The 14,262-nt window shown below is 48.1% G+C and overlaps 1 protein-coding gene across 6 annotated transcripts in view; it reads left to right on the top strand.

Annotated features, from left to right (window-relative positions):
* Positions 1-14,262, top strand: part of MPRIP (myosin phosphatase Rho interacting protein) — a 1,106,800-nt gene that overhangs the window by 721,849 nt on the left and 370,689 nt on the right. For all 6 annotated transcript variants that reach the window (XM_069645743.1, XM_069645742.1, XM_069645740.1 and 3 more), the window contains exon 13: positions 9,816-9,925. In XM_069645743.1, coding sequence (XP_069501844.1) covers positions 9,816-9,925 — 110 coding nt within the window. The remainder of the gene's footprint in view (positions 1-9,815; positions 9,926-14,262) is intronic.

Genomic DNA, 14,262 nt, shown 5'->3' with positions numbered 1-14,262 from the left:
GAGACTTGTGTTGACAAGATCCAGAGTTGTGTTGGCAAGAGCCAGAGAAATACAAACAAGGGTAATAAAGTGCATAGTGGCTAAAGCGGCCATGATACAGTGTCTGGAGTATGGGACACTGAGGAATCAAATAAGCGTCACTGTCAGATCGAACCAGTGGTTAAGTGTTGATCAAAGCAGTAAGAAAGGCTATTGGTTGTGTGACCTGTAATGGGTGGACTGCAGGTCCAGCAACTGCACCTGTTTAAGAACTTAGCTTCCAGTAGTTGCTGAAGCTGCCTTTTTCACTGCAGACTTTCTTCTTCCCTGCTTTAGCTCCTCAACCTAATTCTTTCTGATTCTTCCTGAATTTCTTCACTGCCAAAACCTGGATGAAAGAATTCTTAGGCCTAACTTTGGGAAATACACATAAAAATGACCTGGGGAAAGATTAATGAAAGGCAGTGTAGAATGTTGGACTTGGTCTTTATTGTTATAAGGGCCAATCAGGATGTAGAGTCTCTCCCTCCATTTTGGCTTGGGTAAACGTACCTACTCTGGGCACATGAGTTAAGGGCAAAGCCGACGTTAGAATGATCGTTCAGGTGTAAATTGACCCCACACCCACAGGTAAGTCTTATGCCCTTCTGCCCCTGGATCTGACCGCCTAGACAGATTGCCTTCTTTGGAAAAGCCATTGAAAGTATATTTGAGATGAAGCTAATGTGTTGCTACATCTTTGTCTGAGAAATTGAAATTAAGAGCCAGAACTGTGTTGATTTTCGAAGCATGAAGATTTGAACTCTTGGGCAAGGGAACCCCAATCTGTTGGGCGCTATTTCGAACTTGGGGAAGCTGATCCTGAGCCAAGAGCTGTACACTATTATTTCGAGGCCGACATCCCTACTCATTATATAAGTTTGGCGGTAGCCTTGCTGGTAAAACCGGCAGGCTGCCGCCAAACTTTCTCAACCTCCTGATCACTTGAGGAATGACTGGGACTGGAGGAAACGCCTACTGGAGAGGAAACTCCCAGTCCACCATAAACACGTCCCCTAGAGCTCCTCTTGGGGGAAGTTCCCTGGAGCAGTAGAGCTCGCTCTTCCGGTTGATGGCGGTTGCGAACAGATCCACTTGCGGGGTTCCGCAATGGGTGAAGATCTTTTGAAGGACTTCCTGAGCTAGTTCCCACTCGTGGGAGACAGTGCTCTGCCTGCTTGGAGCGTCCGCCTCTGTGTTCTCCTCTCCGGCTAGGTGAACTACCGATAGGGAGATTCCTTCTTGATTTACCCAGAGCCAGAGTTGCATTGCTTCTCTGCACATTGGTAGTGACCCTATGCCCCCTCTTGTTGAGGTAGTATATGGCCACTGTGTTATCATTATCAGGACGTTCCTTCGCTGTACCGAAAGCAGTAGTCTGATTGCCCTCAGCTTCAAAAGGTTGATGTGTAGTTTAAACTCCAATGGAGACCAAGGACCACTGATTGTCAGACCCTTGGCATGTGCTCCCCATCCTGTGAGGGAGGTGTCCGTAACTACCGTTATCTCTGGCCATGGTTGACAAAAGGGTTCTCCCTTTAGAATGTTTTCTTTGCAGGCCACTACAGAAGGTCCTGTGCGACTCTGCTTGGAACTTGAAAATGGTCCGACATCCTGCCTGAGAATTGGGACCATTGAGTCCTGAGATCCCATTGTCGAGATCTCATTCTCAGGCGAGCCTCTGGCATCAGTAAAATGCAGGATGCAATGAGGCCGAGCAACCTCAAAAAATCGACTAGTGGAAGACGCTGGGCACTCTGGAATTTGGTAACCATCTGCAGAATGTCTTGGGCCCTCACCTCGGGTGGTGAGGCTTTCCCAAGGATGCATCTAGGACTGCCCCGATTAATTGGAGCCTTTCAGATGGTATCATGTGGGACTTCCTGAAGTTGAGGGAGACACCCAGTCTGTGGAGGGAGTGACTGGCAGAGCTGAAATGTTCCAGGACCCGTTCGGGAGAACTTACGTACCCTGATCAGCCAATCATCCAGGTAGGGCTAGACGTGAATCCCCACTCTCCTGCGACTCGCTGCCACCACCACCATCAACTTCATGAAAACCCTTGTGGCGGAGGTCAGCCCAAATGGCACAACTCAAAACTGATAATGAGAACTGCCAACGGCGAACCTCGGATACCTTCTCTGCTTGTGATGGATTGGCACATGAAAGTAAGCATCCTGAAGGTCCAATGATAGTGTCCAGTCCTGAGGTTGGAGGGCCTGAAGGATCTGAGAAAGGGTAACCATCTTGAACTTGTCCTTCCTAAGGAACTTGAACAAGTCTCTGAAGTCCAAGATGGGTCTCAATCCTCCGTCCTTCTTGGGGATTAGGAAGTAAGGGGAGTACTATCCCTTGTTCCTCTCTGCTACAGGTCAGTACCTGGTTCTATAGCACCTTTCTCGAGCAGGGCCAACATTTCCTGCACATGGAGCGGATTTGGAACTTTGAAAGAGCTGTTCCCCGTGGATGATCCTGAAGCCCTTTTTAGAAAGGGAAGGGAGTAACCCTGGGCTACTGTTTCCAATGCCTGTGCATCTGAAGTAATATCCCACCATTCTTGCAGATGCTGTAAGAGTCTGCCTCCCACCAGGGTTTTGTGGACTAAGGACTCAGAGGTTTTGAGGCAGCTGAAGCAGTGGCTGAGGGTAAAGTAACCATTGCCTGGACGGTGTTAGCACCTCTTCCCCGCCTACCAGAGTGTAATCATCTCTAGCCTTTTTGATTTGATAGTCCTCTCCCTCTTCCATTTGAGGAGTAATAGTGAAAGGACCTGCCCTTCTAAGCTGTTCCAATGAGGCGAGTCTCTGGGTGTCTGATTGCAGCACCAAGGGATTTGGCTGCTGACTTGGAGCTTTTCCAGGCTCTCGTCAGCCTTGCTGCCAAATAAATGCGTGCTGTCAAAGGGCATGGTAAGAAGTCTGCATTGCATATCTGGAGCAAAGCCAGACTTTCTCAACCAGGCAGATCTGCGCATTACAGTGCTAGCCACCATAGCTCTGCTGAACAGCAGAGTCGAGACCAGTCTGAAGTGATTTGCACATTGCGTCTTTCCCATCCTTAACAATATTTAAGAAACAGTCTCTTTCTTCCCCTTCGGGAATATGTTCAGCCGCCATCGATATACATTCTCATAGGGTAAAAGTGAATTTAGCCAGTGCACACGTGGCATTTACCGACTTAAGGGCCATACTTCCTGCAGAGAATACCATAGCGTTTGTCCCTGTCAGGGGGATTGTTGGGTATGCATTTTGTTTAGATGTGGAAGTGGGAGCCTGTATCACCAAACTTTCTGGAGTTGGATGTTTACTAACAGGGGTCACTGCTTGAAGTTCTGTATTTGCCTGTTCATTTTTTATTTACTGCTGGAATTAATTCTGGCGTCTCCGAGTTGGCATTGACCCGCCTTTGAATGGCTACATGAAAGGGGAAAATAGGGTCCTCCTGGGGTCCCTTATCTAGAATAGCTAAGATTATCCTGCTTAAAAAGTAGTGCAGGTCTACTCCATCCCAGATATACTATTGTTTTAGAGATTCGTTGTCTGTATGACCCATCAGCATGGTCTGAGGGATCTGGTCTTCCAAGTTCAATTTCGCAAGAGGTGTTTCTCCAGCATGGGGTCTGGCATGGATTCACATGCCCATGAATATTCCCCGTCGTCAGGCTGGGCATCCTCGGTAAAGAAAAAATCAGTTTCAGTTTCGTTTCTGAACTGTCTTTCTACTATTAACCAATCACTGGTCTCTGGGTCATACTGCCCGCGTCGCACCTGATGCCTGCGCCACAGGACAATTCAGGAGCAATCTTGATGGCTTTGTAGACCCTGTGTATGGAGATAAGGACAAGGTTGCCTTTACCCCCAGCGGACGATCCAGCGGCGCCTGGACTGTTGGGGAGCCGACAGAGCAAGCGGAGGCGAGTCCATCCTCGCCCCTCCCTTCCAGCCTTCACCCCCATAACCCCCTCCGAAGGACGAGACAGAGACTGGGACAGAGACGCAATGACTGGGACTGACGCCGGTGGCGATGATGGAATGGATCTCCACCTGGCCTCCCACCTAAGCACCCTGGTGGGAGGCCGGCTGGCGAACTTCGTCGGCATGTGGGAGTCCATCTCCACCGACCGTTGGGTGCTGAATGCCCTGTCCCACGGGCACACTCTGGAGTCCCAAAGGAAGTGCCCCCACTTCCCACCTGTGGCCAGGAAAGAAAACCACGTTCCACAGCTGCTTCTGGAGGTACGAGCCATGCTGAGAAAGGGTGCGATGGAACTCGTCCCAAAGAGGCTCTGGGGCTCTGGAGTATACTCGCAGAACTTCCTCGTCCGAAAGAACGACGGACGCCTCCGTGGAGATCTCCATGCAAGAGGCTTTTGGCTCCCGGAGGAGGGGTCCCTGCACATTAACGTCCTGGAGCTCCAGGCCGTGTTCTGGGCCCTCAAGTCTTTCCTTCCTTCCCTCAAGGGCAAAGTGGTACGGGTCTTCACCGACAACACCACCACAATGTTCTACATCCGGAAGCAGGGGGGGGGGATACCAGATCCCCAGCCCTAACCAGGGAAGCGCAGGATCTTTGGCACTTGGCCGTTGCCCAGGGGATATTCCTGGTACCTTTTCATCTGGCAGGAGTGATAAACGCTGTCGCCGACTCACTCATCCGGGAGCTGCGCGTCTGCCAGTAGTGGGAGCTTCAGCAGGATCAAGTGGCTCTCCTATTCCGACGGTGGCGCAGTCCCCAGATCGATCTGTTCACGACGGCAACGAACATCAAGTGTCGGAGGTTCGCCAGCAGGCTTCCCCAGCCGGGAAGCATGGGCGATGCATTCTCCTTCCCCTGGGACGACCTGTTCCTGTATGCGTTCCCACCGTTGCCGTTGCTTCTGCGACTCATCAATCAACTCAGACGGTCCTGGTGCAGGATGATCCTCGTCTCACCGGCGTGGCCAAGGCAGATATGGTTCCTGGACCTTCTGGATATGTCTGCGTCCCCCCCATTCAAACTGCCGATAGACGCGGATCTTCTCGCCAGGGAAGGAGGCGCCATCCTACATCACGGCCTGGGATCGCTGAACCTGCAGGCCTGGCTCCTGCAGCACTAGAGTTCAGAGGCTACGACATCCCGGCAGACTGCAAGGAAGTCCTTGCAAAGGCCAGGGCATCCTCGACTCTTAAGTGCTATGGACATAAGTGGAAGAATTTATTTTTGTGGTGTCGTGCACAGAAGATCAACCGCATACGGATCATGGCCCCTCAAGTGCTGCCGTACTTGCTGTCGCTGGCCAAGGGGGAGCTGGCTCATGCCTCCATCAAAATCCATCTGGCGGCTATCTCCCACTACACCAGAACTCCGGGGCGGTCGTTGCTGTGGTCACATCGCCTGGTGAAGGAGTTCATGAAAGGACTGTTCCGCTCGTTCTCGCCGGTGAAGGCTCCGGCGTGGAAACTCAATGTGGTGCTGACCAGGCTCATGGGTCTGCCGTTCCAGCTCCTGCACGCGGCACCGCTTAAGTTCCTATTGTGGAAGACAGCTTTTCTTGTGCCCATCACCTCCGCACGACGAGTGGGAGAGATCCAGGCCCTCTCCTGTAAGCCTCCAGATCTGACATTCCACGAGACGGGGGGGGTAGTGCTGAGGACGCACCCCTTCTTCATGCCCAAGGTGCCGTTGGACTTCCATCTCAACAAGCCCTTGGTGTTATCCGTTTTCTTTTCGTCGCTGGCTGAGAGGACTTTGCATTCGCTGGATGTGGCGAGAACGCTGAAGTTCTATGTGGACCGCACAAAGAGTTTTCGGAAGACATCACAGTTGTTTGTGAACTTTGGATCTGTGAACCAAGGGAATGCCCTTTCGAAGGCTTTCGTTTCCAGATGGCTCTCCGGCTGCATCATGCACTGTCACCGGTTGGCAAAGCAACCTTTGCCCGGCCGTCCGAGAGCCCATTCAACCAGAGCGATCGCTGCTACTATGGCATTCCTGTGTGGTGTTCCCCTGCTGGACATCTGTAGGGCTGCTACGTGGAGGTCGTCGCACACCTTCACGAGATCCTACTGGTCGACCGGGATTCCAGAGAGGAGTCCAGAGTTGGCCAGGCAGTGCTGCGCAACCTGTTTGCTTGAAGGTGAGCCTGGTGAGGAGGTAAGAGATGCTTAATGTTGAGCCTTGCCACCTCCCGTGGTTGTGCATGTGTACTGCTATGTATTCTTGTATTCATGAGCATGTGAATCCATTCCAGACCCCATGCTGGAGAAGGAACAAGTTACTTAACTGTAACTGTTGTTCTCCAGCATGGGTCTGGCAAGGATTCACATGCGAACCCTCCTGCCTACCCCTCTGTGGCTCTTCTCTTGGTCCTACTGCCACTTTACGTGCTACCAAATCTGAAGATGGCTGCCAGAGGAGGGGCTTAGGTAGAGGGCATCATTGGCTGCGGGGCAGTATGACCCAGAGACCATTGATTGGTTAATAGTAGAAAGACATTTCAGAAACCAAACAAACTGATTGTTTTCTTTACCGAGGATTCCCAGCCTGACAACAGGGAATATTCATGAGCATGTGAATCCATGCCAGACCCATGCTGGAGAGCAACAGTTACAGGTAAGTAACTTGTTCCCTATCCCACTTGCAGTTTTCAGAGTGTTATGGAGATCTTTTATACTTTACTCCTCTGATATCAGAGCCTCTGGAACACCTTGTGTCTCGTATTGCAATCCAAAAGGACACGATTCATCAGAAGATGGCTCATTTTCCTCATAAATAGAAGAAAGTGACTTAAAGTATTTCTTTGGCAGTGGGATAAAAGTCTAGTTTTTTCAAACTCCTTGAAGGATTTTGTCATATGCATCGACAATGTTGTTGAAGTCTTCGACGCCGTCGAGGGCTTCGACAGCTGAGGTATTGAAGATTTTTTGGACAATGATGTTGAATCGCTCTGCATTAATGACGTCAAAGATTTTATTTTGGAAGGAGCTTTTTTTGACTTGATGGGAACCTCTGAAAGTTCTGAGATTTCTCCTGGACACCCGGGCACGAGGGCGCACAGGTTTTGTCTTTTGCCTTCTCTCTGTTGGGTTTCTTGACATGGGTATGACTCTTGATTTTCTTCGAGGGGGTCGAGGCTGCATTCTCGAATACTTGAAGCATTTCTAATCTGAATCTCTCCCATTCAGCCGATGAGGCTGATTTGGCTGGGCAATCAACCCGTTCAGGGGAGGAACTCGACGACAAAGACAGCGATCTGTGATGCCTTTTCTTCGAACGCCGTGAGGATGACGAGTGGCGAGACACTATTCAGTACTATTTACTTTTTAGAAACACTTTTCAAGGCTTCTTATGCTTTGACAGTCCATTCCCTAACTATGCAAGTGTTAATCAAAGTCACTGTAGGACGGGAGCAAAAGTCCTCTGCAGCAGTAGAATAAGCAAAGATCCTGAGGATACTTTAGTCACTTAAATAAAATAGTTAGCAAGATAACACAATGTCTAGGGACCCTGCAAAGGACTGCCTAAGAGAGCACAAGCTGTTACGCCTGGGCCAGAGGTATGGGTGGACATCCAAACACCTTGTTATGCACTCCAGTCACACTGGAGTGACTTTTCGGCTTCAGGGAAGTTCTACCTTGAGCCCTACAGTACCTTAGGTTGGTTGAAGAAAAAGGCAACTGGATTCTCTCCTGTGCAGCAGCGACGGACCCGGTCTCCTGATTCTTTGGTCTGGTGACTAAAGGAAGGACTCTGAATGGGATGTCACATTAGCAGTTGCGATAAAGGACCATCAGCAAGGATTGCTCCGGTCTCCCATGTCAGTCTGTATTTTTGGCACCTTTTTATCATTTCCAACAGTGAATGGTTACCGCCAAGGCGATCTTCCTCGATGCTGCAGTCCTGCACTTTGGTAAAGGGGACTTGGATGAGTGGGATCATTCCTCTGGAGCTCACCAAAGTTCTGGGCTGATTCATCCATGCAAAGGCATTGCACTGCAAATGGGTCAGAGGTCCCCTGGTATTTGCGGTTTGCAGCCCTGGAAGGCCACAGCACCTCAGGGGATGGCTCGATCTGCAGTTCGTCTTGGAGCTGATTGGTCCCACCAGCCAAAGGGATGGAGACGTCCTCTTCAGAGCTCCTCTGTCGATAAGAAAACGAGGTCAGGACTGTGGTAGTCACTTTACGGTTACTGAAAGGGTCTGCAGGCGTCTCTGGTCGTCTTCATCTTCGGATCGTCTGTTCCAGTGGTTGACTTGCCTTCTGCCTCAGGAACCTCACGTTTTATTCGGATTTCCCATCCGCTCCTCTCCAAACTCTCTCAGCAGTTTACAGAAAGGGGCAGGTGGCTGTCCAATCGGGACAGCCAGCCCCCCAGTGGGAACTGGTTCCATTCAGGCGCACTATCAGACAAAGGACAGGGGTGTGTTAAACTCGGTACAACATTCTTTCATAGTCAGCATTTCAAAGCCTGCAGTTTAAACGTGTTTGCTAGTTCATTGTTTTTTTTTTTGGGGCAGGGGTGGTAAAGGGCAGATAAGTGGTTGGGGGGGTTGGGTATAGGTTCGAAATAGGTGCAGGAGGGTGGATCGTGGGGGGACCTCCACCCCCCCCCCCCCACCAAAAAAAAACAAATTTGATGAACTGTCCAACACATTTAAATTGCAGGCTTTGAAATGCCCGGCGATGAATTGACAGAACCGTTAAACTCCTCCCCTGCTTCCTGTCCTCACAGACACACTGGAACATAGGCCGAGACACGCAAGGGGTCCTGCCAAAGGCAAAACTCACGTTTAGACTTCCACCTCCCAGAATGGTAAAAGAAGGGCTAACAAAGGACAACCGCACACGAAATGTCAAAAAAAGAAAGGAGCCACCATGTTGGATAATGGGGGTGACCCTTTTGCGCATAACGGAGACTGTGAATATAAAAAATAGCACAAAGGTTGGTGGAACACGTCCACAGCCACCAGTCATAACTATAGTGTTGTCACTTTGACCAAAAAGCCACAGGAGCAGATAGAAGGGACATACTGGGTATACCCTAGCCCTCCACATAAGGCGGTGTGTGCTAATCTCCCATACATTTTAAGTTTTTGGAAGGATACAAAGTATCCCTCTATCCTTAAGAACGGTTGTTTTTAGGGATAGTCCAAGAATATCAAGGGAGAACCCAAAGGATTCACAGCATCACTGCACATAGGGTGCTGTGTGCTGCAAAAGGGTAACACAGATGCCTTGAAGAGCTATGGAGGAAAGCAAGACTCCATAGTACAAGGTTAAACAAAAAGAACAGAGTAAATTAGAATGAATGAGGGGAAAAAGGCTCCCCTCATTCAGGAGAGAGAGAAAGAAAAAGGTCCAGAAGTCCAGCAAAAAGTGCTAGGGGCCTCACATGGAGAGGGGATTAAGCATAAGCCAGTGCCTTGAGTACTTCCGGTCTGCTGCCCTAAAACAATAGTAGTCGTTTAGCCTTCCCTCTTTCATATTGCGTCCTTGTCCCAAAGGTGTCTTTGTTTTAGAGTTTTCTTTTAACTTGATACTTTTTCTTTTGGCTTTTTTCCTCTGCACTATTCCTTTAACAGTTTGGCCTAATTCTGTTGGACATTCTCGTAGTCGTCTACTTGTTATTGGTTATGTTAAAAGGCTGCAATGTACTGTTCCCTAAAATGGGAGAATGCTACAGTGGGACCAGGCCTGCACAATCGTCTTTAATTATAGAGGTGGTTGTTCGCAGAGATAGCTGGATAAATAGCATATGTTCCTTTCTGTAAAAGTGTGTAAAAACAAATCTACGTGTTTTCTCTTGTGGTTTCGTCAGACAAAAGAGGGGGAGTTCACCCTTTCGGCCATGACATCTGGCATTCGGAAGAACTGGATACAGACCATCATGAAACATGTGCGCCCTGCCACTGCCCCAGATGTGACGAGGTAAGTGGCCAGTCCACACAGACAATGAATTGCTCCTTGTACACGTTCGCTTTGCTGTGGGTGACGGGCGGGTGTTGTTTTTTTCTGCAATGCTACTTTTAATTTATTGTTGTGGTTTCACTTAGTTTAGGGTAACACGGCGTCCTTATGTAGCCTCGTAGGAAACCCTGGACCAGAATTAAACTGAATGACAAAACACTTTCCTTGGTTTCCTACTGGGCACCCCACCACATGTCAAGGTACCTTATGATCATTAAAGAAATCTCCTGTAGTTCTGCAAATCTTTTGCTCTAACAACCTGATGTGCATTCTCGGAGATGATGCGACGACTGCTGTTTGCCACATGTTCTGTCCTCGGTGTTACGCCATCATTGGAAGCGGCCTTTATCCACTTCATCCAGCAAAGCCGCAGTCAGGTAAAGGAAACCTCAGGGCACTCCTACTTCCAGCCTAAACCTTTCCAGTCTCTTTGGCCAAGTCGGATTCATTACACCTCTAGTGTTGGCACTCTGCAGTGCATCTGCAATCCTGGACCTAAGCTTTCTTTAAGGAAACCTTACCATCAAGATCAAGCCAAATCCCGGATGCTGCCCCCTCAAGCAGGGAAGACTGCCTCTCATCTCCCACTGCCATCAAAGCCCTCCCAATGGCTATTTTCCAAAAAGCGAATATCCTTCCGGTTTTCTGTCACGCCTGCTCTCAGTGGCTCGGCCACTTCCTTCTCTTCTGCCACAAGCATAGAAGAGGGGATCTTTTAGAGCAGCCTTTTCTAAATCCATGGCCCCATTTTAAACAGAAAAAAGAACATGGCCTGTACTGCCCAGTAACGGCTCTGTAGCTCCTTGAAAAGCTCGTTCATGTTTCCTCCTTGCTTAAATATACATATGGTGCATAATGACAACCCTTTAATCTTGCTTGCTGCATAACTGAAGTGCCAACACGTAGACTTGCATGGATTTCTTCCATACAGCAGGTTCTAGTCTATACATCTTTGTGGAATTAGATCTGCACACATTCACACATATTGTCCTCGTTTCTGAATATTTCGGGACGGTAAATGCTTTTGTTAACTTCCACAGGGTGCGTCCAATGGAAGGATTTTTGGCAGAGCATTTTCCCCCAAATGTTTTTGCAGAATTACAATGTAGGATTGCAAATACATGATCGACTAGGAACATATGCTTATACATAACCATAAAAATACAGCGTCCAAATGCGTCCCTGTCCTGTCGTGAGTGTCATACACATGAAGACGAGGGAGAGGATGGGGAGAATGGTAGACCACTTTTCAGAACACTGTCATTCAAATCTTTTTTCTGAGAATACATTTTTAAGACCTTTCCAACCACGTGAGTGAGTTAGCAGATATTACTGGATGGTCAATTCTGTAATCGGTTTCTCGTCCGTTTGTTTTCTTCCATTGTCTACCTTGCCAGACCTGGCCTTCACCTTGTAAGAGTACTTTCTAAAGATTGTTTTCAATCCGATAAAAAAATACTCTGCCTCCATTGAAAATGGTGTTGCTAAGCATTATTCTCTGGTACCCCACAGACCCACAGCTTATCTGGCCGCTTTGCCGAGCACCGTTGCCCGCCATGCAGCAGAGAGGGGGCAGTCAATGGCCACTTAGATTTGAGGGGAAGCTTCCTGGATGCAGGGCTTCAGTTGGGGGAAAAAAGCTTGGTGGCCCATTTCATTCAGCGAACCCTGGAGCTGAAGAAGAGTCCATGGGTTGCGAGAAGATAATGGCGGCGCGTGCTTCTGCGCTCCAGAACAGCCTGTGGTGTGAGAAAGGACCTGCTCGGCTTCTGGACACAACACACATTTCATTTTCACCCGACCAGCGCATGCTGAATCTAATGTGGAGCGCAGTGCTCCAGTGCAGGCGGGTTATGAAGGGGTGCAGACCCTGCACTGGCTGATACCAGAGGATATAAAGGCTGGGCCCTCCCGTTTATCCTCTTCAGACCGTGCATGTGCAGCGCTCCAACCAAGACACGCCATTGGCTAAAGAGCAGCAGTACTAGCCTTCATGGTCACGATGTGAAACCACGGGCCCAAATAGGAATGTAAGCATCGCCATGCTGCCAATGGAATTCAGTTCTCCCCAGCCGGGCCATGCCTCCAGGCAGTATTCTGCATCTCTCTAGACACGGATGCTTAGTCCTGGTCCAAATGGTATATCACGGATGGCCTCACTGGAACGGTTCAATCAACTGGGGTCTGTTAAGACAGTTTTGGTTCAACCCTCTGCTGAGGATCTTCCAACCAATAACGCTAGTGGGAGACTAACGCGCCCGACTAGAAAGGGAAGCCAAACCTCAATTAATGTAGGTAATGTGGTTCAGGTGACAATGCTCAACAGTTAATGGGAGTAGGTCCGCACAGAGGTACAATTAATTACTCCACAAACCACTCCTGGAAATACAGTACTCTGATGTGCAGAAAAATGTATCTTTTTAATAAAGTAACACATATGCAATATCATGTCAAATAAGTACTTATGCAATAATATGTAGTATTAATATACTAAGGATATTATAAAAACAGTTTAGTCTATATAAGTATTCTCCTAACCCGAATGTCTAAATGGTGGCCCTCTGCCAAAAATGGGCACCCAACATAAATAAAACAGATGGGCGGGTAGAACCAGGCAACCATACAACCTAGCAAGCAGGAAAGTCCCCCATCAGTCTGCACCTTACATTACAATGTCCTTTTAGACACATTCCAACCCTGGTATATGTTGAAGGCCTTGGACCTTGTGGCCAACAACCAACACATATGGGTACGGTGTGGGAATAGAAGTGAAACACTAGTTTAACGGGAAATAATATATACTAAATACCTAAAGCCTAAAACAGGACTCCATATTCATTTGAACTCCCTAGAGCATTATACAAATATTAAACCACACACTCACACACTCACTCTCACACACTCACACACTCACACAATATCTCTCTCACACACACTCACATACACACACTCACACACACACTCTCTCACACACACACTTGTAAACCCTAGCCAAAGACATCCAAGAATTGGCAAAACATTTTAGCAACCGTTAGCTAGAAATTGTCACAAAGTTACACTTACTGTGCCATGGAAAAAATACATATGAAGATTTTAAATTAATTAAAAATCAGATAACTACTAAAAATGCCAAACTTGGGCCAGAGCTCAGTGAACCTCTTGGGGATACAGGGAAAATAAAGAGAACATTTCCATGGGTAGGTAAGTAGCTCAGAGTGAATTGACATGTGTTTTTACCAGTTCTATGTGATACTTCCGCTTTTTGTTGGTCGCCTACGAAAAAGACTGTCCCACAAACATCGGAAATATCACAACCCGTTGCCCATCACCCTCGCTTGCGAGATGTCTGTAAAACCGTGGGGTTTCACCATCTAAACAACCACATAAAAACACACAAACATTCACCTGTACTCCCGCAGCGACTCTTCCTGGTCCTGACCTGCCTGTCAGCCCCTGCACGCACTTGTGTACTACAGGGGCATGACAGTTTCATTTCGAAAGGCTGCTCTGTGTGGTCACAGAGCGGTCTTTCTAAATCAATCTTATTATTCCACTTTTTCACTTAATTCTGTTTTTACCACATCCGTCCACCATATTGGCTCCGAACCATGCTAATATTTTTGGGTTGGACAAAGGATTCGCCATAAGACTGGCAGTCTCTGCGTTTTTCCCCAACAATCAGTCTCTGTTCCACTTTGAGCAGCTGGGTACTAGCTAAACCCGAACCTTCGCAGCGATCTACAATTTATTGAGACATCCATCTTCTAGGAACATTACAACAACCTTGTTTTCCGTTCATTAGAAACTACAGCAACAACTTTTTTTTTCTGAAATTTGTATATGTAGTTCTGGCTATTTAAATTACTTGGCCCTCCATTGCACATCCTTGATCAGTCAGTAACCCTTTGCATTTTCAAACAGAATATCGATAAGGTTATGCAAAATCGTTGTGGGAAAGTCAATTACTATGCTTATTGCCCGTGTGAAATACAAACCTAAACTACCATACCTGAAAGCATAACGTGCCCTTGTAGTACTGAAGGGAACACACCTGTTTGGGTGAGGTATTGGTTTCTGAAATCCTTTCCTCTTGAGAAAGCCCAGCAAAATGCTCATTGTTCTGCTCCCAGAGAGACCGCCTAAATTTGAGAGGCCATCATACCCATCAGGAAAAGATGGTAGTTGGTGGAAACACTGCTTTGCAATGAACCCATGTCCCTAGGGGGATGTCCAAAAGCGACTCTCTGATGATTTCTCTGTAAAGTTCTGAATGTCTGCCATTTCTGATGTTCCATAGT

This window comes from Ambystoma mexicanum, chromosome 2p (assembly GCF_040938575.1).
Source record: "Ambystoma mexicanum isolate Mex_15411 chromosome 2p, UKY_AmexF1_1, whole genome shotgun sequence".
Taxonomy (NCBI): Eukaryota; Metazoa; Chordata; class Amphibia; order Caudata; family Ambystomatidae; genus Ambystoma; species Ambystoma mexicanum.
Note: the sequence above shows the minus strand (reverse complement) of the source record. Positions and strands in the feature narration are given on the sequence as shown.